This window comes from Felis catus, chromosome F2 (assembly GCF_018350175.1).
Source record: "Felis catus isolate Fca126 chromosome F2, F.catus_Fca126_mat1.0, whole genome shotgun sequence".
Classification (NCBI taxonomy): Eukaryota; Metazoa; Chordata; class Mammalia; order Carnivora; family Felidae; genus Felis; species Felis catus.
Genome location: NC_058385.1, coordinates 816,608 through 843,203, shown reverse-complemented (window position 1 = coordinate 843,203; position 26,596 = coordinate 816,608). Strand labels below are relative to the sequence as shown.

Below are 26,596 nucleotides of genomic sequence, written 5' to 3'. Positions count from 1 at the left end.
ATTCAAATACATTATTAAAATCTACTCTTTAATATATAGGTATTTATTCACAGATGCATTCTATCTCCCTGGAAGGTTATATAAGAAATTGGTATGTTGTTTATCTCTGGGAACAAACATAAGAACTTTTACACTTTTTGAATTTACTACAGATTCAAGATTTCATTAAAAACAAAAATTCTTCAGGAGTACCTGGGTGGCTCAGGTGGTTAAGCATCTGACTCTAAATTTTGGCTCAGGTCATGATCTCATGGTTTGTGAGTTCGAGCCCTGGATCAGGTTCCACGCTGGTAATGTGGAGCCTGCTTGGGATTCTCTCTCTCCCCCTCTCTGCCCCTCCCGAGCTCTCTCTCTCTAATAAATAAACTTAAAAAAAATTAAATAACAAAAACAAAAACAAACCATTCTTCAGAGTATATCTGAAAACACCATTTAGAAATTTCTTCCTCTTTGAGCGCCTGGGTGGCTCAGTCCGTTAAGTGTCTGACTTCAGCTCAGGTCATGATCTCGAGCCCTGCATCGGGCTCCGTACTGACAGCTCAGAGCCTGGAGCCTGCTTCACATTCTGTGTTCCCCCACCCCTCTCTGCCCCTGCCCCACTTATGCTCTCTCTCTCTCTCTCTCTCTCAAAAAATGAATACACATTAAAAATAAATAAATAAATAAGTACACTTCTTCCCTTTTAAAAAAAATGGGTATTGTTGACAACTGTTTACTGGTCTAGCACTGTACAGAGTTATAGTCTTAGCAGTCTGCTAGGAACTCAGCTACCACACAAATAAGACAGCCCCCAGTTTTCAGCTTTCAGAGCTATGGCCCAAAGCAGCCGCTGGCCAGTCTGGTGGATATATTTGAGGATGGTGAAGAAGGGACACATTTTAATCAGTCAGTTTTACTACCTGTGAGCAACTACCATAAACAATTTGATGCAGTAGAAGGGAAATCCCTGGCTAACCGGGTAGTTGTACCAATACCATGGGCTTTATTTACCACGTTATATGCGTTTGTGCTCTAATTGGTAACTGAATGTTGGTTCTAACAGTATCTGGGAGGCAGAGGGGAAAACACCCTGTGTCTTATTTAGTATGAGGCTAAGACCCTAATTGTTACAATGACATGCAGTGGTTGTGGTTTTAAGACATCGTCATAAATTAACCTCAAGAAGAATGGAGTGTGGCATAGCAAAGAAAGCAGCCAGAGGCTGGACTTTAGACTGAGGTGAACTAGTCTGAATCTCTGTCCTCCTGGCTGATAGTCACTGGACCTCGGCTTCTCGGGGATGTGAACTGTGGGTGGGGCCTGACTCAGCACCTGGCATGGTGCAGGTGTCAGTCAGGGGAAGCCCCTCAGATGCTGGCTTACCTCTTCATGGGCTTGGCCACGGCCAGGTGCTTTCAGAGGCATGGCTGGAGGCCACATGGTGTCAATCAAGCTGAAAAGCCCTGCTGTCCTGGGAAAAAAAAAGATGCTGTTGATGGTATTCATCACTTAAGTGCCTGTTCATGATCTGGGCATGTGCAGTTTTGCTTAACAGGTACTATCCCTAATGCCAAGGAGACACCATTCAGGATGTGTGCTGATTCGGATGGGGAAGACACTGTCACACAAACAGGCCTTTGAAATCACGCAAGAACAGGAAGGAGTTTGTCCATTACATTGTGATACAGCTCCCCAATCAAGTATTGTACAGCCATTGAAGTGGTTACATAGAAGTGTTTAAGAAAATGGGAAAATGTTTCTGATACCTTGCTAATGGGAAAGCAGGCAACAAACTATAATGTCTTTCTCTATGTATGTATCTATGCACATACCTACATGTAATAAGCCAGAAGAAAAGGATACTGAAAGATATACAAATGATTTTAGTGGTTGAGTGGTTTCTTCCTTTGGCTTTTATGTGTTTCCTATCTTTTTCCAAAATAGGTATGTATTACTCATAAGAAGAAAAATTATCAATAAGCTATCTAAAGTAAAAAAGATAGCCAGACGTACAAGGACAAATATTATATGATTCCACTCATGAGGTTCCTAGAGCAATCAAACTTGTACAAACAGAAAGTGGAATGATGGTTGCTAAGGGCTGAGGGGGTGGGAAACAGGCGGTCAGTGTTGAATGGTCATGGAGTTTTAGTTTGGGAAGATGGAAACATTCTAGAGCTGGAGGGATGTGATGGATGTTGAACAGTGTGAATGTACTCAATGACACTACTAATGGTTAAGGTGGAAAATTTATGTTATTTACATTTTATCACACTAACCCCCCCCCCCGTTTTAGTTGGTATGCACGCACGTGTGCACATACACACACATCTCACAAAGCCTTCTTAGATTTTGCTCTCTCAACAAGATAGAATGCATGTGTGAGTAAATATCTATATATTCTTATTTCTTTCAATGTTTAACAGCAAGTTTTAGGTGCTTAGGATCTAGCAGCTAACAAAACTGAACAACTCAGAACCTGAAGATGAGGGTCTTAGCTTGCACTAGAGAACACAAGCACCTTCCCACCCCCTTTGGGTTCCTCAAATTAATTTCAATAGAATCGTAGGGCATGGCCTGTGACAAACACCAAGCTCAACAGCATTCCTGTGAATTTTTAGGTTTTGGGTCAAAATCAAGCTAACAAATAAGCAAAATGTGGGTAACACATGGTAAAAAGGGATTGCCTGTGAAAATTTACTCTCTCCCTCTCTTGATTAATTCTGAGAAGTACCCTGTTGCAGCTGTCTGTGTGAGTGACGGACAGGGCTGGGGGACCCAGGGCTGCCTAAGGTCAGGAAAAGCTGTCAGGGAAGGTGCAGAGGTAAGCTCATTTGACCTCTCACTGCCCTTCCCCAAGACTAAGGAATGGGGTGGGCCCATGATGTCTCTCCCCGGGGGTGGGTGGGGTGGCAGGAAGGACATGGGACACGGACTTGCCTCTTGCTCTCTGTCTGCCACGTGCCCAGTACTTCCTGCTCCTGGCTTGGCTCCTTTCTTTTCCCGGAGCATGCCACCTGACTCATGTTCCTCTGCCATCCTCTCACTGTTTGATGTGAGCTCCCCAGTGGGTGGGCATCAATTTGTCCTGGTTGCAGAGAAGTGCCAGCCCAGACAAAGTGGTCAAGAGACTTGGTGGATGAGGAACTGACACCCAGCTATCACAAACACCTACATACTTCACTGAAGAAATCAGACCTAACACACTTGATATGCTCATTTCCTATTTGCAGTCTGGAGAAATGCAAGGTTGGCGGGCAAACAGTAATTTTCTACACCAATAAATATGTCCATTTCTCACCTTAGACCTGACTACATTTCAAAGGCAAAGCTAAGACTTTGCTCAAGCCCCTCGTTTACGACGGAGTGGGTACAGCATGGGCCTTGCAACAAGACCTGTCTCTTGTTCTAGTTCTGCATTTTATATACTGTGAAACCTTAAGAAAGTTTGCTTAATTCCTGCACCTTCCATCTCCTCTTCTGTAAAGTTGGGAGAGATCAGTACACACCTGTTGTGTTACTGCAAGGGGTGAAAAACATACTGCGAGTACAGCATCTACTAGGGTTTCTATGCTCAGAATAAGTACTCAACATGTTGGGCATCTGATGCTCTTGTAATTATTCATATTGCTAATTGTTTAGGCTATTAGCTTCTTTTCTTTTAAAGTTTATTTATTTATTTTTTGAGGGGGGTAGGGGCGAGAGAGAGAGAGAGAGAGAGAGAGAGAGAGAGAGAGAGAATTCCAAGCAGGCTCCATGCTGAACCCTACATAGGGCTGGATCTCACGACCCCAAGATCTTGAGCCGAGATCAAGAGTCAGGCACTTAACCGACTAGGCCATCCAAGTGCCCTTAGGCTATTAACTTCTATGCTGTTTTCTGTTCAAAAATTTCCCAGCTGAAGACAAGATTTTAACCCCAGAGTGACCTTCTTTGTGAAGGAACAGAGTCAAATTAAAGGTATGATGAAAAGATGATTCTTTATACAGAACAGGAAAATAACACTTTCCAGAGAGTGACCAAGTGTTTATCGATTTTCCTAAATTTTTAGAGTTTCTGTTGTGTGGAGTCCATAAACTCCAAGAAGACAAGGTTCTATGGTGGGTTAGGGTTGTCACATGCAGCCTACCTGTGGCTTAGCCAGACACACTGGAGTGGGAGACTCTGGAAAACCTGGTGTAAAAGATACATGTAAGATCTGGACAAATGGAAGTTTCTTCAATTTATAACCATGAAGTCCTTTTTGGAAGCAGTGTTCCCTTGGAATTTTCTTTGACAAGTGCTATACTATGAATATAGCCTTAGAAAAGTTCTTTTTGAATTTAATGATGCTTACTTATTTAGAGGATGCTAGTGGCTAATTTTAAAAGTTTGGACGGGTTACACATTTATACTTTAATGCATTAAATCAAAAAATCTTACAAAAAATCAGCTTCTCTACTGTTTTGAAAAATAGATATGATTCAGATGGCTCTGTGAACTAGAGCTTTCGTCTCAGGCAGCACGCACATCCCTCGAAATGACTCCAGCCTCTGACTGGGACAGACTTTGTGCCGAAGCTAACTTTTGGCACAGTTACAGTGTATTGTTCTTCTCACTTCAGTCCTTCCCATTCATTTTTGTATCAGGTTTCACTTTGTTGCATAGGAAACTCATTCTTTCTAAAAAGCCATCCCTTTAAAATATGTTTAAAACAACAAACAGGGGCGCCTGGGTGGCGCAGTCGGTTAAGCGTCCGACTTCAGCCAGGTCACGATCTCGCGGTCCGTGGGTTCCAGCCCCGCGTCAGGCTCTGGGCTGATGGCTCGGAGCCTGGAGCCTGTTTCCGATTCTGTGTCTCCCTCTCTCTCTGCCCCTCCCCCGTTCATGCTCTGTCTCTCTCTGTCCCAAAAATAAATAAACGTTGAAAAAAAAATAAAATAAATAAATAAATAAAACAACAAACAAATTATCTGATGGGTAGATGCCACCAAAAGTTTATATTTTCATTTTTTTTAAAGTTGTAAAATATATGTTTAATTAAAATAGAGGGGGAAAAGGACATACAGAAAAAGTCATCCAGTTTATGGTAAAAAAATATGAAAAAAAATCTGAAAACATCATTTTTCCAGAATAAATTTCTTAGGATATATCTTAATTTATAGATTGCATAAAGTGAATCTGCAGAAAAATTTGGGTCACATCTCAGAAAACTAGAAAGCTTCCATAGCTATATTTTATTTATAGCAACAGGGTAGTATTTAAATGGGAAGACATAAAGATATATGCACATATTAAAATTATATTTTACCAAAATGCACACTTAAAATGGTTAAAATTGTATTCTGTTATATATATACATGCATATGTATATATATATGTATACTCATTTTTCATAAAAAAGTTATATTTACCATGAAAATGAGTACCTAGTATTTTGGCTGAGGATTGTTGACAGCTCATGGAAAGAGTTATACTCCCTTCTATGTGAGATGTGATATAATATGAGCATCCCAAATTCTTTACAGCAGAACACAATTTTTATTTTATTTTTCAATTTAGTTTTTAAACTGTTGGTTTATTTATTTATTTAGCGTGTGCCCACTGCGTGTTTGTGGGTGGGAGAGGGGCAGAGAGAGAAAGAGAGAGAGAATCCCAAGCAGGCTGCATGCTGTCAGTGCAGAGCCCAACTTGGGGCTTGATCCCATAAGCCTGATCATGACCAGAGCTGAAATCAAGAGTCAGACGCTTAACCAACTGAGCCTCCCAAGTACCCTTAAATCTAATTTTTAAAACTGAGATATGTCACATACCAAAAAATTCATCCTTTTAAAGTGTACAGTGCATGGTTTTTAGTGTATTCATAGACTTGTGGAACTTTCACCACTACTTCCAGAATGTTTCCTCATGCCAATACCATCCCAGGTACACCCTGTGCTGTGCCCGTCAGCAGTCACTCTTGCTACAGATCTACTTGCTGTTTTTATGGACATTGTATATAAATGGAATAATATTAAATGTGGTCTTTTTTGTCTGGCTTCTTTTACTCAGCATCATGTGTTTAAGGTTCATCCATGTTATAGCATGTGTCAGTACTATATTCCTTTTTTGGCTGAATAATCCATGGTATGGATAAATGACATTTTATTATCCATTCATCAGTTCATGGACATTTGGGTTATTTCCACTTCTCAGCTGTTATGAAAACTGTTGCTATGAACATCCATATACAAGTTTCTGTGTGGACACATGTTTTCAATTCTCTTACGCAGATAACCTAGGAGTAATTTGCTGGGTCATATGGTAATTCTGTGTTTAACTTTTTGAGGAACTACCTAACTGTGGTGCATAGTGCTGGCACTGCACCATTTTACATCCCAACAATGTGTGGGGTTATAAATCCAATTTTGTTTGTAAGTTATTACACATATTTAAAAAAATTTGGAAACATGAAATTTTATATCTGGAATGACTTATAAAAGAACACTTGGTTTTTTTATCCTATATTCACTTTTATGCTTTTCGGATGCTTTGATATTTTAACAGAACATATACAACACTTTTATAATCTATTTTGAAAACCAAAAAGCTGGGGCTCTGTTAAAACAGTGGTAACCATGGCACAAGAACAGACACTCAGATCAATGGGACAGAATAGAGAACCCAGAAATGGACCCACAAACGTATGGCCAACTAATCTTTGACAAAGCAGGAAAGAATATCCAATGGAATAAAGACAGTCTCTTCAGCAAGCGGTGCTGGGAAAACTGGACAGCGACCTGCAGAAGAATGAACCTGGACCACTTTCTTACACCAGACACAAAAATAAACTCAAAATGGATGAAACACCTCAATGTAAGACAGGAAGCCATCAAAATCCTCGAGGAGAAAGTAGGCAAAAACCTCTTTGATCTTGCCCGCAGCAACTTCTTACTCAGCATGTCTCCAGAGGAAAGGGAAACAAAAGCAAAAATGAACTACTGAGACCTCATCAAAATAAAAAGCTTCTACACAGCAAAGGAAACAATCAGCAAAACTAAAAGGCAACTGACAGAATGGGAGAAGATATTTGCAAATGACATATCAGATAAAGGGTTAGTATCCAAAAATCTATAAAGAACTTATCAAACTCAACACCCAAAAAACAAATAATCCAGTGAAGAAATGGGCGAAAGACATGAATAGACACTTCCCCAAGGAAGACATCCAGATGGCCAACTGACACATGAGAAAATGCTCAACATCAGTCATCATCAGGGAAATACAAGTCAAAACCACAATGAGATACCACCTTACACCTGTCAGTATGGCTAACATTAACAACTCAGGCAACAACAGATGTTGGCGAGGAGGATGCGGAGAAAGAGGATCTCTTTTGCATTGTTGGTGGGAATGCAAGCTGGTGCAGTCACTCTGGAAAACAGTATGGAGGTTCCTCAAAAAACTAAAAATAGAACTACCCCCCCCAGCAATTGCACTACTAGGCATTTATCCACGGGATACAGGTGTGCTGTTTTGAAGGGACACATGCACCCCATGTTTAGAACAGCACTATCAACAATAGCCAAAGTATGGAAAGAGCCCAAATATCCATTGATGGATGAATGGATAAAGATGTGGTACGTATGTATAATGGAGTATTCCTCAGCAATCAAAGAATGAAATCTTGCCATTTGCAACTATGTTGCAATGGATGGGACTGGAGGGTATTATGCTAAGTGAAATTAGTCAGAGAAAGACAAAAATCATATGACTTCACTCATATGAGGACTTTAAGAGACAAAACAGATGAACATAAGGGAAGGGAAACAAAAATAATGTAAAAACAGGGAGGGGGACAAAACATAAGAGACTCATAAATATGGAGAACAATCAGGGTTGCTGGAGGGGTTATGGGAGGGGGGATGGGCTAAATGGGTAAGGGGCATTAAGGAATCTCCTCCTGAAATCATTGTTTCACTATATGCTAACTAATTTGAATGTAAATTTTAAAAAATAAAAAGTAAAATTAAAAAACAAAACAAAACAACAACAACAAAACAGTGGTAACCAATGGAGAGAAGTATCTTAAAGTGAAGAGCACATCATCTTTAGTCTCACACAGGTCTGGTCTGAGCCTAGCTGTAATCCACCCAGCCACGGGACTGTGGACATGTTTCCATGTTTCCATACATTCTGTATGGAATGTATCCTTTGTGCCTGACTGTGGCATAAATGGTAACTGCTATTGCTATTATTGGTGTTTTTAGGTACATTCAAATAAAGTCCCCCAAAAGTAATATAATTTAATTCACCATTACTTATTACTATTTAAACTATTTAATCAGTAATTCATTTGATTTTTCAAAAAACCTTATTTTGAACTAATTATAGACTCATAGAAAGTAGCAAAGATAGTACAGAGATCCTGTGTGGCCTTCACCCACTTTCTTATAAATAGTCTAGGTGTGTAAAGTACTAGCATAGAATAAACTAATGATACAACTATTCATAATTGCAAAGTATACTCTTTTCCTTTTTAAAAAAATTTTTTTTCAAGTTTTATTTTTCATATTTGTGAGAGAGACAGAGACAGAGCATGGGTGGGGGGTGGAAAGGGCAGAGATGGAGACAGAATCTGAAGCAGGATCCAGGCTCTGAGCTGTTAGCACAGAGCCCGACACAGGGCTCGAACTCACCAACTGTGAGATCATGACCTGAGCTGAAGTTGGATGCTTAACTGAGCTACCCAGGCACCCCCAAGGTATATACTCTTTTCGAAGAGACTTACTCCTATGACCAACAGCATAAGCAGGATGTGGGACCAGAGATTTCCTTTAAAATGGTTTTCAACTCTTCCACTCTCTCTAAAGCAAGCACCAGCCCTAACTGGGACTGGTTACAGTATAAAATGTGCCTTCTTAGATTACTTAGGAAAAAGTTCTTGGAGTGACTCCTTAGGAGAGATACAATAGAATGAAGAGTATCACACTTTTTAAATCTAATTAAGTTCCCAGAGATTGATTGAAACTTAGGATTGCAATAGAGGTGAAGGTTGTTCAGAAGGGAATACTGCCCCATCATGCCTTGGGCTACACATCTCCAATCCCACCAATGCTGCTGGATATGGGATTTGCTTTGATGGAGTGCTGGAGGCAGAATGGGGTATAGAGAGGACACCTTTCATACATAATGTGGGCAAGTCCTGAAATCTCTCTTGGACTCACTTTCCTCCCTTCTAGGATTTGGTGGTTCTCCAGTTTATAATGCTAGCATTCCTTGCTGACGTGTGTCTCTGCTTGAGAAGGAAATGTGATTCCCAAATCTCCAGTGTTAGGTAAAGGTGAAGTTTGCAGTGGCTGATAAAGGAGTGGGAACAAGATATATGTCCTTTCTATGAAAGTGCCACAGTATGGAGCAGCTAGAAATAGCCGACCATCTATGCTAAATGCCTTCCGCAGAATGATCTATAAGCCTGGCTGACTGAAGACTTCTTCTCATGCTGCAAAGGGCTTTGGGTATTGGTTAAGAAGCAAAGTCACTTATTTCTCAGAAAGAAAAAAAAATTCATTTTCTTGCCTATAGTTTGTTATTTGGGGAATATTCTAGAAACTGTTAAAATCTAAGTAGAAGTACACAAAGGAGTTTCTAGGGGGAGGGGACCAACTTGAGGGCATCTCCAGAAAAAAGTCTCATAAATTTGGCATAAGAATCTGAAATGGTGTCCACACTCGGATGTCTCTCCTGGGGTTAGTAAGAGCCAACGTACCCCATCCTTGTGCAAGAACGGTGCATGGAATTGAGTAAGCTATGCATGCTCAGAGAACACCAGTGGGTACATCCACTTAGAGAACTTGTGGCTGAGAAAGGCAGCTCTCCGTGCTCTGGGTCATGTGATGCGCTAAAGAGTACTGGGGTTAGTCCTGTAGCAGCAACAGCAGGCCCTATGCCTGGCACTGAAAAGGAGGCTGCGAGAGTAAGGAGGGTGGCTGGGGACGATATCAGAAAGGAATGTCAGAAACATGTACAACTGGAACTGGCGTTCCAGCCTCCAGACTTAGCATTTGAAACAATGCTAAATTTACATAGTTCCACACAAATTTTATAGATGTTTTGCTGTAGCAAATGATTGACTTCCTCTGGTTTCATTATATCCAATCTTCTTTATTTTGACTAGTAGTTAATTAATGCTATCTGGAAAACCAACCACTTGAAGCAAGGGAAACGAAGACGTTCATGGCCTCCAGTCCACTGGAAGAAGGCAAAGGGGGCAGGTTTTCCCCTCTGCATACCAGATTGTTAACTGATACTACCTGCCTGCTTGGCCTGTTTTCTTAGTTATTTTCCCCATCTTATATAGTCTCATCTACATACTACTCCCAAGTGTTCCCTGAGTAATCTAAGACTGCCTGAACCACTTTCTTTTGGGTGCCGATAGAGTGGAATTTGCTCCAGGAGATTTAAACTACAATGGTGATATCAACTATAATAGGAAGGCAACATGTAAGGAAGCAACCTGGTCCACTGAGTTAGTTCATACTTAGGGTTTTTTTTTTGTTTGTTTGTTTGTTTTTTAAATCAAGCATATATTTTGGGTATAAAATGTTCCTGAAATTTGCCATTGGAAATGGCAATTTTTTCCATTCCTACTATTGGTTGGTAATTTCTCCATACCTACTATTATAGTAGTACTCAAACTCTGCAACACAGATTATCTGAAAAATGGAATACTTCAGACCCATGTTTCTCAAAGAGGGGCTTGGGGATACCCTTTCAGGTGGCCCACATGGCCAGAACTATTTTCTAAGACCTTATTTTCCTTTCTCATGTGTGCACAATGGAATTTTCCAGAGGCCACAGGATGCATGATGCTACAACAGTTTGAATGCAGAGCAGAAATTATACTCCATTGTTTTCCATTGGTCTAGACATTAAAGAGATCAGCAAAACATAAAACAATACTACTCTTCTCACTAAAGTGGTTTTGTTTTAGAAAACATTTTTCATAAAAATACTATTTATGTTATTATTTAATGGGCTTATTGGGATTTTTAGGTGAAGTAATCAATATTTAAGTTTTCTCCATTTTAATTTCAAATACGGTAAATTTTAATCAATATAACCCACACTAAAAGAAAATCTCCTTGGGGTCTCATTAATTTTGAAGAGTATAACGGGCTCCTGAGACCAAGAAGTTGCAACTGTTCTTTAAACCTCAGTGTTGCTCAAGATTGAGTCCACTACCTTCCTGGCATGTCTCTGTCTCCCTGTGTGTGCTGGACGATGGCTGCCCACCATGAGAAGACACAGGCCACACATGTTCCACCTCATAGCACTGGCTCTATGTGCCTGACAATAGGCTTCAGGCATTTCTGGTCAGTTGTATGTTTAGATACAATTTCAGTGCAGCCTAAGATATAATTTCTTCCTTTTTCCTGAATCCTTATTAATAGTGCTCAACTTAGGAATATTATTTTCAGTTATAAAGATAACTTTCCACTCTTTATAAAATTAGATCAATGCATCTGGTTACTTGCAAATAATATAACAATTCTTATCACTTTATACTTTCTTGTGGCCCAACACCCAACAAGAATATAGTAGTTCTAGGGGCGCAAGGGTGGCTCATTCGGTTAAGCGTCCGACTTCAGCTCAGGTCATGATCACATTGTCTGTGAGTTTGAGTCCTGCATCAGGCTCTGTGCTGACAGCTCAGAGCCTGGAGCCTGCTTGGGATTCTGTGTCTCCCTCTCTCTCTGCCTCTTACCCACTCGTGCTTGGTCTCTCTCTCTCAAAAATAAAATAAAAAAATAAAGAATACGGTAGTTCTAGAAGCAGGCCAATTGGCAGTGTTGAGCCAGACCTATGGGGATCCTGAGGAAGATGTCTTCCTGGGGGGTGGGTGCACACCTGCTCACCCAAGGGAGGAGGCCCTGCACTCCACACTGTGAACATCTTGTCCGTGCCAAAGAGAACAGCAAAGGTGAAGCAGTCTTAACGTGACTACTCCTGCAGGGACCATTGTTAACGTCTGTGCAAGAACACAGGTATGAGAATAGGTAGGGGAATATCACTTGTAGGTGTTCAAAACCACTCTAGAAATCCTGGAAAGGCAACAAATCCTCTTTTTAAAAAAAAATTTTTTTTAACAGTTATTCATTCTTCAGAGACAGACAGAGCATGAGTGGGGGAGAGGCAGAGTGAGAGAGTGAGACACAGAATTCGAAGTAGGGTCCTGGATTCGAGCTGTCAGCACAGAGCCTGATGTGGAGCCCGAACCATGAACCTTGAGATCATGACCTAAGCCGAGGTTGGACGCTCCAACAACTGAGCCACCCAGGTGCCACCAAATCCTCTTTTCTTGGAAAGATATTCCCTCTTGAAAATCCAGATATAAGCATAATAGTAACAGCTACTAATAATTACTTGGTAATTTTACTATGGGCCAAGGACTGTTTTAATATGTAAACATATTTACATATATTAAGTTTCACTTACAACCTTCTTTGTACAGATAAAAATCACAGCAAATTAGGGGCACAAATTAGGGTGACTCAGCTGGTTGAGTCTGACTCTTGGTTTTGGCTCAGGTCATGATCTCACATTAAGTGGGTTCAGGTCCCACGTCGGACTCTGTGCTGACAGTGTGAGCCTGGTTGGGATTTTCTCTCTCCCCATCTATCTGCCCCTCCCCTGCTCGTGCTATCTCTCTCCCTCTCTCCCTCTCTCTCTCAACAGAAATAAACATGAAAAAAAAGGCTTAAAAAATCATAGCAAATTAATTGACTTACTTAAGGTTACCCTTTCTAGTAAGATGCAGCAGTTTAACTTAGATAAAAAGAAAGTATTTCTTACAGAGGTTTTATAGCCACCACGTGTCCTCCATTGCCTGTGTCCAGGTGCCTGTGGTCTGCAGGGGTGGCTCCTTTTCCTGCAGTGTTAAAACCACCTGCACAGCACCCAGGCTAAGCCCACACCAGTCCATGGGATGCCACCTCCTGCAGAGCATCCACAACATCCCCACACCACTCCATGGGATGTCACCTCTTGCAGAGCATCCACACCACATCCACCACACTCCAGGGGATGTCACCCCCTGCAGAGCACCCACGCCACTCCATGGTATGTCACCCCCTGCAGACTACCCATGCCATGCCCACGCCACTCCACAGGAGGTCACCCCCTGCAGATCACCCACGCTACGCCCACCACACTCCACGGGATGTCACCCCCTGCAGACCACCCACGCCACGCCCACCAAACTCCAGGGGATGTCACCCCCTGCAGAGCACCCACACCACACCCACCACACTCCACGGGATGTCACCCCCTGCAGACCACCCACGCCATGGCCAAACCACTCCGTGGGGAGAGCACAAAAGTTCCAGGCGCCACCACCAACAGCCTGAGGCTGAAGCCAACTCCAGATCAAACCAACCTACCAGGATCTGGTGACATTTAAAACTCTCCCATGACACGTATGATCTGGGTCAAAGTTACCTCTTGCTCCATAAACACGGGCATCACTGCACCCCAGGAGGTCCAAGAAGTGAGAATGGTAACAGGAGAGCCCTGGGAGACCTGTGCTGGACAGGCTGGGAGGAGGGGTGTGTGCTGACATGCCTGCTGCAGCCACAGAATTAGTCATGTGTCATGTTACAGGTGGTAGGAGATGGGAACAACACAGCCCCTCTCCATAAAGGCAAGTGTGTAAGTCACCTTGCACAGGCCATCTTTCTAGGCATGACTGCTTTTATTTGGTACAAGTGAAAATGCTTGAAGAGAAGAAGGAAATGTTAAACCTTCACTACGTATCTCCTACACCCAAAGTGAATACAGCATAAAAAGTGATTCGCTCTCTGTCTTTCTCAGACTGTAGAGGGATCGTCAAGTATCTTCAAGGTTCAATTAGAAGGCTCTTTAAAGATGTGCCTTTGTTGTCTAATACGCTGTTTATGCCTGAGGACAGCTTGCTGCTGGAGTGGCACTGGGGGCACTCAGAGCACTGACCTGGGCAGCAGATCGGAGCCCAGGAGCCCAGAGCACATCATCGCCACCCCACCTAAACCCCACCTCATCCTCTTTTTTCCAAGGCCTGCTGCCATCTGAAATCAGCTTGCTTATGAACAATTCTCAAATGGAAGCACTGAAGCAACTCGCTGTGTGTGACAGGTGCCAGTGTGCTGTGTGCCTTCCCTATGCAGTACTGGAAAGTGACTGGGGAGGAGTTGGGTGCTCCAGCGAGCACGGGGTGGCCAGACCACATGCCTTTACACCACCATCCAGGCATTAAGTGTGTCTTGGGCACATCCCCATCTGGCTGCTGAGGATTCCACAGAGGACAGACACATCGGGTCCACTCTCAGGAGGCTGGCTTTCTTGTCCCACAATGCTTCCATTTGAGAATTTTTCATAAGCCCTTGACTTTCAAGAAACCTATGGTTTCTGATTTTCTTTTGCCTAATCACACCTATTCATTTAATTAATCCAGTGTCAGACTCTGTGCTAATTATAAATACAGTTTTGACCTAATTTAAGAAGAAAAAAGACTGTCTTCCAGAAGGCAGCTTATGTCCTTTTATGTCACCTTCGTACAGTCAAAAGAGAACTTTGAATGAATTAAACAAGCATTTGTCATGACACTCAAGTGCATTTCCTTGAAAAAGGTTTGATCCACTAGAGAAGACCTTATTAGGTGGCCCAGGAGATCCTTAACAAACCGATAGGAGCCATGGAAACCTTGAGATCCTAACAAGTTAGGTAACCGGTGATTTAAAATGTAATGCTGGTAAGATAGTAACATTGGGGAAGTCACTTTGGAAAACAGTTTGGCAGTGACCCAGCAATTCTGATCCTAGGTATCTACCCTAAATAGACTGTGTCCGTGCAAAAACTGTATATGGGTGCTCACAGGATAAGTCATTATCATTCACGATAGCTAGCAAGTGGAAACAACCCCAATGTCCATCAGTTGGTGAAAACATAAGCAAGTCCGGTATATACATGTAATGGCGTATCCAGCAACCATGAAAGGAAAGAAGCACTGCTACCTGCCACAACGTGGATGACCCTCGAAAACATTATACTAAGTGCAAAAAGCCAGGCATGAAAGGCCACAGTACACATGGTTCCATTTGTATGAGGTGTTCAGTATATGCAAATCCATACGGACAGAAAGCAGACGATGTTTGTCAGGGGCTGAACGGAACAGGAAGTGACTGCTAATGGGTACGGGGTTTCTTTCTGGGGTGTAAAAATGTTCTGAATTTTGACAGTGATGATGCTCACACAGCTTTGTGACTATAAAACCCACTGAATGGTTTACTTTTAGAAGGGTAAGTTTTATGGAGGGTAAACTGGATCTCAATAAAGTTGTTATTTGAAAAGTCTAACTACCTTGAGACAAGGATCTCTAGCAAAGAGACCTTCAACCCTGACCTGAAATGTGTCCAGTGTCACACCCCCTTCGGCTCTGCTTAATTATTTTGCCACAAATATCATCTTTCTTTCCTTTACTAGAAGCTCTCACCCGAGCTGATTCCAAAGCTTCTGGAAAACAAAAGGTTGAGTACTTTTGTAATCAAATAGTGATGCCGTCGTCTTCACTGGAAAGTTTACATGGGACCCACTGGGCAGTATGAGAGCTGGGAGGAAAGAGGAGAGAGACTGGGGAAAGCTAGACAATCCTTCACGCCCTTCCTTTACAATGCCCGCTCTTCCTTTTCTAAGTCAAGACAGGCAGGACATGGGGCACTAGCTCCATGTTTCCCCACATGGGTGCCTCCACGTCCCAGGTGAGCCAGGCATGCTGCTGACCCACGGGAGGGAGTCCGTGGCCCTGCACAGGCCCACCCTGAACTCTGGGACAGAAGCTGTAAGTGTGCTGAGGCTAAGGAGAACATTAACATTAGGAAAAAGACATATTTTTCATCTGAGTTTACATACACATCTGTAAAAAGACACGGATAGTTTTCAGAAAAGGTTGTTGTGATTGATGGCTGAATTTCAAGAAGCAATTTCAGATTTAAACCTTCTTTGGTGACGAGAAAGATACTGAAAGTAACAATGCATACTGTTTAACAGCTTTTTAGTAATGTCGCTGGGATGGTTGTATTTACTGTGGATGTACCACTAGCTGGGCCTGGACCTCAGCACCTGTACACACATACTTATGTAGCCCTCTAGCTAGTCTCCTGCAGGGACATACCTTTCCCAAGGTCAAGTAGCCAGCAAGGGCATCAAATGGGGCACTTTGACCCCAGACACATTTGTCTACTAAGAATATCCCCAAAATACCTTATAGATGTAGGGAATAACATTTTCCAAGGTTAGTCCACAGAATTTCAGGAAGGTACTTTTCAAACTGTAGATTGTTGGAGAAAGTGAAAAAAGTAAATTAAATACACACCTGAAATTAAGCCTTTTGCTCTACTCCTTTCAATCACTGATTAAACTGCTATGATTATGTAAGATAAATTTATAAATATGGAATGCCTCTTAGTTTATAGGATATCTAATTTTATTAAAAAATGTCCTTCTCAATCTCTATTCTTTCTTCAAGATTTGGGCTATAAAAATATTAACTAATGCAGGGGTGCCCGGGTGGCTCAGTTTGTTAAGCGTCTGACTCTTGACCTCAGTTCAGGTGTTGATCTCAGGGTTATGAGTTCAAGCCCTGTGTTGGGCTCCACACTGGGTGTGGAGCCTACTTAAAAAAAAAATACACACACACACACACACACACACACACACACACACACACACACATTAACTAGCACGGTTTTGTATAGAACAAGTTCTTGCATGTTTCTGGTCTACCTTAGCAGGAAATCATGCACACACACCATTATAAGGGAAATAAAAAATTCCTCCAACATGTTGCTGTCTAGAACTCTGCCAAGTTCTAGGTCTTTCTCATGTCCCAGGTGGTATTTCAAAAGTGTCATGTCATCTACTTATTCACCAGTGTGGAGGCAGGAACACCCACGTTTCCACACAAAATCTGTCAGCCCATATTTTTTGATAGATACACATTTTTTACTAAACATTATCACAAGTGTGCTGACACTTAAATGAAAAACTTGCTTCCTTAGCAATCTATTACCATGACTTTACATATCAAGTGGTCTCCCTTCATATACTCTTTATAAGATTGAAATAATTGACAATGGCATGCCAAATAATGAAGAGGAAAACAACAAAATGCTCTTTACCAAGTGAGTGGGCTCCAACCTAGTTGGTAAATCAATCTGCACTACTGCGTGCACAGTTTCAGGAAGAAAATTATGGTGCTGGAAACACAGAGGTGCAGGACCTTTCCCCCACACTACTGGGGCAGGAAGCAGTGTAAGCCCCCAGTTCTGAAACTGGCATTTCTGAGCATATGTCATTGGAGAGGCAGCCTGCACTGGGGGGCTCTAATGCCTTACCTCCACCCCATTGCATCCAATCACAGACAGTAACTGAGGGTAGGGACAGTGGTTTGTCTGTAATTGTGATGGGCCACACCATCCTGTACCCCTAACTGCAACTCAAGTACAATCAAGCTATGCTTCAGGATGCTGTAACAGAAGCAGAACTTGCCTTGGAGCCATTTAAAGGTGGGTTTAGGGTAAAATATTTACTCTTGATGAGCTTTAAGTTCCTCATCTGTGAAATGGATAAAATAATATTTGCTTTGAGGGGTTATTTTGAGGATTATACACACTGTGCATATGCAGCATGATATGTGACATACGATAAATGGTAACCCTTGTAATTCTAAACACACATTTGACGTCTTTACATTTCATGGTCTCCCTTGGTGTCTCGGTTAATCTCATTACCCATAAGCAGGTTTCTTGGACCTGGGGGAAGGAGACCCAGCCTCCCACTATGCTAGGGGTGGTCCCAGGAGAGCTAAGGGTCATTCCAAAGTCACTTATGATGCTTCGTGTGGCCCGGCCTGTAAGGTCATGAAAACAAGTCTAGTTACGTGTTCTTGGCCTAAGCAGTTCTGCTTTGGAAAAGCTATCCCAAATTGAAGTGTCATTCATGACTTTGGGGTGTGAAAAGATTTCATAAACAAGTAAAAGAAAGCACTAACCATAAAAGAAAAGATTGAGGACTTTGATAAATTAAGTAATTCAGCTAATAAAAAAGAACAAATAGACATACCACCTATATGACACATAAGTCATGTAGAACCACTGACAGACTCCTATTCAGAATATACAAAGCTCCACACTCCAAAGGGAAAACAAGCAACAGACGGGAAAAGACCAAAGAGGAAACAGAAAGGACCAATAAACATAGCAAAAGTTTCTCAGCCTCAGCAAGTAATCAAGGAATTGCAATTTAAACCACAATCACATTCCACTACAGAGTCATCAAGCTGAAAAATAACAAAGTCTGAAAAAAATCGGGAAAAGACATCTAAAGACACCAAATGATGGAAAGAAAGTAGGGCAGCAGGAATACTTCACAATGCTAACAGGTGAGGAGACTGGAACGCAGGGTGAAGAAGCACCCTCCTCCCCTCTACCTCACCAGGATAGGCACTCACCTGTGCACGAGGGCCACATGCCACTGTCTGTAATGTCCAGAAATGCTGAGAATGATTATGTGGCCAAAGAGACTGTGGTAAATGCATACGTTCAGAATGAAAATGAACAAGCCAGAGTTGCCTACAATCAATGGATGCATCTTACAAAGTTTATTGGTGTAACCAAGTATCAACAACACACAGGTGCTCAGTGTGAGGGACACCACCCTGAGTCTGATGGCTGCTGCACATGGCTGTGGCCTGTGGCATCTCTTTGGTGAGTGAAAGAAGCACAACTTAAGAATATACAATTATGGTAACATTTCTGTAAAGGTCAGAAATAGGCCAGGCTAACCATATTTTTAAGAATGTATTCAAAACGTCAAAACTGTAAAGAAAAACAGAAGAAATCTGAAGAATGAAATGATCTCCAGTGGAGGGACAGGAGATGTCACCAGGATGTCACATCCTGGGGGTGGCTTCTGGACACTGATCATGTTTTGTTCTTGAATTTGGTAGTGGCTTCATGGCTGTGCTTTTTTTTTTTTTTTTAAGTTTTATTTATTTATTTTGAGACAGAGAGAGAGAGAGAGAGAGAGAGAGAGAGATATAAAGAGGCAGAGAGAGAGAGAGGGGGAGAGAGAGAATCCCAAGCCAAATCCACACTGTCAGCGCAGAGTGTGACCAACTTGTGAGATCATGACCTGAGCGAAAATCAAAAGCTGGAAGCTTAACCCACTGAGCCGCTCAGGTGTCCCATGGGTGTGCTTTATAATCACTCTACACTCGGGGCGCCTGGGTGGCTCAGTAGGTTGAGTGTCCGACTTCGGCTCAGGTTGTGATCTCACAGGTCACGACCTCACGGTTCCTGAGTTCGAGCCCAGCATCGGGCTCTGTGCTGACAGCTCTGAGCGTGGAGCCTGCTTCGGATTCTGTGTCTCCTTCTCTCTCTGCCCCTTCCCCGCTCACACATGTGCATGTGCTCTCTCTCTCTCTCTCAGAATAAATAAATAAACTTAAAAAGATCAATAAAGGAGACATGCACACATACAAGGATGTTTGTTGTTGCAGCATAGCTTTCAAGTGGCAAAAACTGGAAACAGCCTGAATGTCCACAAGGAAAGGGACACCCTCATGAGATTATTAAGTGAAAAAAGCAAGTTCTATCTCCTTATTTAAAGATGTGTTGGGGTGCCTGGGTGGCTCAGTCGGTTAAGCATCCAACTTTGGCTCAGGTCATGATCTTACAGTTGGTGGGTTCGAGGCCTGCGTTGACAGCATGGAGCCTGGAGCCTGCTTCAGATCCTCTGTCTTTCTCTCTCTCTCCCCCTCCCCTGTACTCTCTCTCTCTCTCTCAAAAATAAACATTTAAAAAAACAAAATAAAAAATAAAGATATGTGTACATTCATGAAGAAAGGTGTGGAAGATCACACTCACTGGAATGAATAACAAGAGAAAAGGGAGATTATTAATATCCTTTACACCTTTTATACATTAATTATTTGAACAGCAACAGCTAACAGTGGCTAATATTGTTATCTCATCTACAGATAATATTGAAAGTCCTAATGTGAGACTTTTTATAAATGTGTGGTCCAGGCTCAATGGCCTTCATGATGATCCATTCCACTGTTGGCAATTCTAGGAAAGAAGCAAATTCTCTTGCCTGTTTCTAAAATGGTAATGAAAATTACCTTTCTCAGAATTGACGTTTTCATTAATAAATATCCAAGTACCTGAAACAGAAAATCTGTAACTAAACCTGAAGCATTCAGTGTATTTACTATGGATCTGATACTATTCCTGGTTACTCAAGATAATTCTAGCATAGATAGCTTATTGCTATCATTTAGAGAAAACACTGGAAAACACCAAGAATCTAAATTAATACTAACGTCACTGACAAGAAGTAATCAGATTTCTTATTTAAGGGCCAGGGATTATAACCATACAGCAAATGGGAAATTTACAGAAATGAATTCCCCTAAAACTGGAAGTAATTAAATGTCAGCTGCAGTACCAAAAATGCAGGCTTTGGAATCTGATGGACTGGCTTGAGGCCCAGCTCACATACTTGGAGCCAAATTATTTAATTTCAGTGAGTTTCAGGATCTTCATTGAAAACAGAATAATATCACCTAATTTGGCAGCTAGTTGGAGGGCTAAGTGAAAGAGCGACCTTAGTGACACTGAAACTTTCCTTTTCACTTTCTTTGCCCCATATTAACAGACAGATATTTTCTTGGCACATTCATAAAGATTTAAGAGTATTCTATCTAAAATTAAAACCTATAAGGGGCGCCTGGCTGGCTCCATCGGAAGAGCATGTGACTCTTGATCTTGGGGTCATGAGTGTGAGCCCCATGATGGATGTAGAGATTACTTAAAAAAAAACTTAAAAAATTTTAAAAATAAATAAAATTAAAACCTAAAGATTTTCCAAATCTGAAAAACCAGTTAATGGCAGCATATTTAAACTAAGTATTTTTATTTCACATTTGAGATTAACTTAGGAACACACTCCCACTCAGTTTCTCAAGCATACTGTTACCCATACCCTCATGATAATAACTATTATCACAAGCTATTAACCTGAGAAAGGGGGGTAAATATATATATTGATATGTAAAATGTTTATAGGAGCAAAGAATCCTCAACAATTACTTTGAAACTATGCTGCTGGAGCCCTAAGGAGATGGGTGGAGGCTTGGTGGCCTTGATCCATCCACTTCCCAGTTTTTAACAAAACAGCTCCCACACAGATTTGTTTTAACACTACTTTAGATTTCTATTTTTTAAAAAAATTCAAAAGTTTGAAAACTACTGGCCTCCCACTATAGAGAATTATGATTTTCGTGAGGAAAAGAACAGCAGGGGGAAGAAAGTGGAACTGTGGAGATTTCCATGAGAAGGAATGAATAAACAAAACAAAACAAAACAAAACAAAACAAAACTCCTGCCCTTTACTGAATTCTAGACTTATTGTGCTGTAATGCAAATTAACTAGATAAACTGCTAAGCTGGAGGGACAGGTACAAGTTATTTTTATGTTCATGTATCGGCTGATCTTCCTTCTGGTTTCTTTGATCCTTGTTTTAACTAAATCTCTCTGTACTTTTAATTCCACTGGTTTCACTATCCATCCTTTCCCATTATGATGGAGCAACTGACAAGGCCTGGCAATTTCCAACTGGATTTCTCTTCTTTCTTAGAAAAAAGTGGACCACTTCCAACTTCTAATTATCATTCTTCTAAATTACTCTATTGTCTTTCTCTTTCCATTGTGTTTGTAAAAACAAGACAACAAAGTCTTAGATCAATTTAGGCCAGATTTGTACTTTTCAGTTAATTAGAAAAGAAAAAATAAAGTAAGAGGAAGAAGGAAAGGACCCTGTTTATATATAGTGTTTTAGAGTGTACAAAACATTTTCATGTACTTTTATGTATTATTTCATAAAGTTAACCTAACAACCTTGGGAAGTAAATGTTATTTATCCTGACTGATAACTAAGGCTAGGATCAGTTTCAATCAATCAGCAAACCCAAGAGCTAATATACAACTCAGATATATTGATTCTGAGACCAGTGCCCTTTATTAACAATTGCCAATTGCCAATTAACAATTGCCAAAAAGTGCCAATTGCCTCTACTCAGTGACCAGCAAAGCTCTTGGAAGTGTGGGTTTTGTTTTTAACAAGCAAGTCCCCTGGCATAGGCCTGGCTGCCATCGTTAAACAATTCCAAGTTAACTTGGTTCTACTCTGTCTCTTGGTTATGGGGGAGCAGGTAGTGAAGTGAAGGACGAAGATCAAAGACCGGTTGGAGAGTACTACTAAAATTTTTGTTTTATATGGCCAAGAAATATTTGTGAATGTCTTGGTTCTGACTTTATCATTTATTTGTCAGGTTTTTATTGAAAACTATGTTAACTGCTACTGAGGACACAAGGAAAAAAAACACTTGGCTTCTGAATGGTAGTCTGCTTTTGGTCAAAAGATAATGGGAAAATAAATTTATGGCTGAGAAAATGCTCTCTTATGGGTGTTTGCCTGGAAACCTGATGAACCTGCAAGTCACACCCTGAAGGCCTTCTTGGTTGAAGCCTTCCTACTGACCCAAGCAGATGAGGGGAATATCCACCCAATCCAGCAAAAACCTTATGATACTGTTATCACTTATTTTCATTCTACCTGATAGGATATCTTTGAAGACTGGAACTAGGACACTATCCATGTATACACAGTAAGCTGGTGTGTTAATGGATGGATAAGGGAAGAGAAAGAAACATGTAAAAATATATAGTCAAAACAGAATCTATATCTAATGGACAACATTGTGAATTTATGTTTATTAATAAATCATGTTATTTTTGTTTATTATTTATGTTATTTAGAACAGGTTTTCTAAAGACTATTAGGGTAATAATCTTAACAATGGTTAATGCTTGGCCTGTGCAGTTCAAAGAGAATCTCTGGGCACCTGGGTGGTTCAGTTGAGTGCCCAACTCTTGATTTTGGCTCAGGTCATGATCCTAGAGTTGTGGGATCAAGCCCCCATGTAGGGTTCCACACTGAGCATGGAGACTGCTTGAGATTCCCTCCATCTGTCCCTCTCTCCCACTCACGCTCTCTTCCTCTCTAAAAATAAAGAAATAAATAAGTCAAAGAGAATCTCTTAGGTGGGTTGTGGTTGTCATCTTCCTGTGATCAACTTGCCAAGGCTCGATGCAATCTGTTGTTTTTTTCTCTTTGTATGCTTTAATCAATGTCTTGATTTTCACTATCACTGATAATAAAAACAAATTAGAGGAGATAGAAAATAGCTTTCTTACATTAAGGATCTTTCATTGAAAGACAAAGGAAATTAATGATTTAGAGGAATTTCCATTTTAATAAATCTTTGTCCTAAGTTCCCCAAAATAACAGTTAAGAAATAACTGGCATTCCTTTCTGAGCCCCTACTCCCTAGTTGTGTCTTTTTGAGATATGTGAAATTATGCCCAGAGGTTCCATTTAGAAACCTTCTTCAACTGGACTTAGGAAACATCTGTAACTTTTTTTTTCTTTTTTTCTTTTAAAGTAGGCTTCTTGACCAGCATGGAGCCCAACATGGGGCTTGAACTAGTGATCAAGAGTCAGACGTTTAACTGACAGAGCCACCCAGGTGCTCCTTGTACCCATTTTCATAACTCAGTATAAGCATTTTTTAGGCAATCAGTTAATTTTTCTTTTTTCCTTTTTAAAAATTGAGGTAGGCGCCTGGGTGGTTCAGTCATTAAGCATCTGACTTCGACTCAGTTCATGATGTGGAACTACTCATGAGTTCAAGTACCACATTGGGTGAGCTTGAGCCTTGCATTGGATGAGCCCTTGTTCTCTCTCTCTCTGTGTCTCTCTCTGCTCCTTGCTCACTTGCACCTTTTCTCTCCCTCAAAAAAAAATTGAGGTAAAATTCATACAACATAAAATTAACCGTTTTAAATTACACAATTCATTTACTATATTCTCAATGTGGTGCCACCATCACCTCTATCTAGTTCCAGAATATTTTCGCCACCCCTAAAGCACCCCATACCCATGAACAGTCGTTCTCATTCTCTCCTCTACCCAACCTCTGGCAGTCACCAGTCTGCTTTTTGTCTTCAGGGATTTGTCTCTTCTGGGCATGTCATATAAATGGAATCATATAGTATGTGTCTGGTTTTTTTTCACCTAGCATGTTTTCAAGGTTCATCCATATTGTACCGTGTGTCAACATTTCATTCTTTTTACTCAGTTTACTTCTGACTCACTAAAAACCCTTTTTGTTTGCCACTTCATTCCTTCTTTGGAATACATGCCTTCCTTTATTTCTAATTATATTTCCTTTTCTTTTTTAAGGCTGGGATCATTTATTTATTTATTTTTTAATTTTGTGTGTAGTTGACATACAACATTGTATTAGTTTCAGGTGTACAACACAGTGATTCAATCTCTCTATATGTGATGCTCAACACAGTTGTGGCTACCTTCTGTCACCACACAACACTATTACAGTCTCATTGACTATATCCCCCATGCTGTGCCTTTATTCCTGTGACTTATTCACTATATAACTAGAAGCCTGTACCTCCACTCCCCTTTACCAATTTTACCCATCTCCCCACCCCTTTTCCCACTGGCAACTGTCAGTTTGTTTTTTGTATATTATAGGGCTGATTCTGCTGTTAGTCTGTTTATTCATTTGTTTTGTTGTTTAGATTCCACATATGAGTGAAATCATATGGTATTTGTCTTTCTGTGTCTGACTTATTTCACTTAGCATAATAGGTCCATCCGTGTTGTCAAGAATGAAAAGATTTCACCCTTTAAGCAATATTGAGAAAGAAGAACAAAGCTGGAAATATCAAAGTCCCAGATTTTAAGGTGTACTACAAAGCTAGCAGTCAAAACAGCACAGTGCTAGCACAAAAACAGATACATGGATCCATGGAACAGAACAGAGAGCCTAGAAATAAACCCATGCTTATATGGTCCATTAATCTATGACAAAGGGGGCAAGACTATACAATGGGGGAAAAGATAGTCTCTTCAATAAATGGTGCTGGACAGCTACATTCAAAAGAATAAAACTGTACCACTTTCTACCATCATACACAAAAATAAACTCAAAATGGATTAAAGATCTACATGTAAGATTTGAAACTATCAAAATCCTAGATAAGAAACAGGCAGTAATTTCTCTGACACTGGCTGTAGCCAACACTTTTCTAGGTATGTCTCCCGAGGCAAGGGAAACAAAAATGAAAAACCATTGGGACTACATCAAAATAGAAAGCTTCTGCATAGCAAAGGGAACTATCCACAAAACAAAAAGGCAACATACCGAATGGGAGAAGATATTTGGAAATGACATGTCCAATAAGAGGCTAAGATCCAAAAATATATAAAGAAGTTATACAACTCAACACCAAAAAAACCAAACAGTCCAATTAAAAAATGGGCAGAAGACCTGAAAAGACATTTTTCTAAGGAAGGCATCCAGATGGCCAACAAACACATGCAAAAATGCTCAACATCACAAATCATCAAAGAAATTCAAATCAAAACTACAATGAGATATCACACCTGTCAGAATGGCTAAAATCAAAAAGATAAGAAATAACATGTTGGCGAGGATGTGGATAAAAAGAAATCCTTGTGCACCACCGATAGAACTATAAATGGGTGTAGTCACTGTGGAAAACAATGTGGAGATTCCTCACAAAATTAAAAATAGAAATACCATATGAATCAATAATTCCACTACCGGGGATTTACCTAAAGAAAACATAAACACTAAAAAGTATATATGGCACAGCAAAGGAAACAACCAACAAAACTAAAAGGTAACCAACGGAATGGGAAAAGATATTCGCAAATGACATATCGGACAAAGGGCTAGTATCCAAAATCTATAAAGAGCTCACCAAACTCCACACCCGAAAAACAAATAACCCAGTGAAGAAATGGGCAGAAAACATGAATAGACACTTCTCTAAAGAAGACATCCGGATGGCCAACAGGCACATGAAAAGATGTTCAGCGTCGCTCCTTATCAGGGAAATACAGATCAAAACCACACTCAGGTATCACCTCACGCCAGTCAGAGTGGCCAAAATGAACAAATCAGGAGACTATAGATGCTGGAGAGGATGTGGAGACACGGGAACCCTCTTGCACTGTTGGTGGGAATGCAAATTGGTGCAGCCGCTCTGGAAAGCAGTGTGGAGGTTCCTCAGAAAATTAAAAATAGACCTACCCTATGACCCAGCAATAGCACTGCTAGGAATTTATCCAAGGGATACAGGAGTACTGATGCATAGGGCCACTTGTACCCCAATGTTCATAGCAGCACTCTCAACAATAGCCAAATTATGGAAAGAGCCTAAATGTCCATCAACTGATGAATGGATAAAGAAATTGTGGTTTATATACACAATGGAATACTACGTGGCAATGAGAAAAAATGAAATATGGCCTTTTGTAGCAACGTGGATGGAACTGGAGAGTGTGATGCTAAGTGAAATAAGCCATACAGAGAAAGACAGATACCATATGGTTTCACTCTTATGTGGATCCTGAGAAACTTAACAGGAACCCATGGGGGAGGGGAAG

General features: G+C 40.9%; 1 protein-coding gene across 4 annotated transcripts in view; it reads right to left on the bottom strand.

The window, feature by feature from the left end:
* SPIDR (scaffold protein involved in DNA repair) overlaps positions 1–26,596 on the bottom strand; it is a 499,345-nt gene that overhangs the window by 33,837 nt on the left and 438,912 nt on the right. For all 4 annotated transcript variants that reach the window (XM_045049879.1, XM_019822628.3, XM_045049880.1 and 1 more), the window contains one exon: positions 1,363–1,450. In XM_045049879.1, the coding sequence (XP_044905814.1) occupies positions 1,363–1,450 (88 nt within the window). The remainder of the gene's footprint in view (positions 1–1,362; positions 1,451–26,596) is intronic.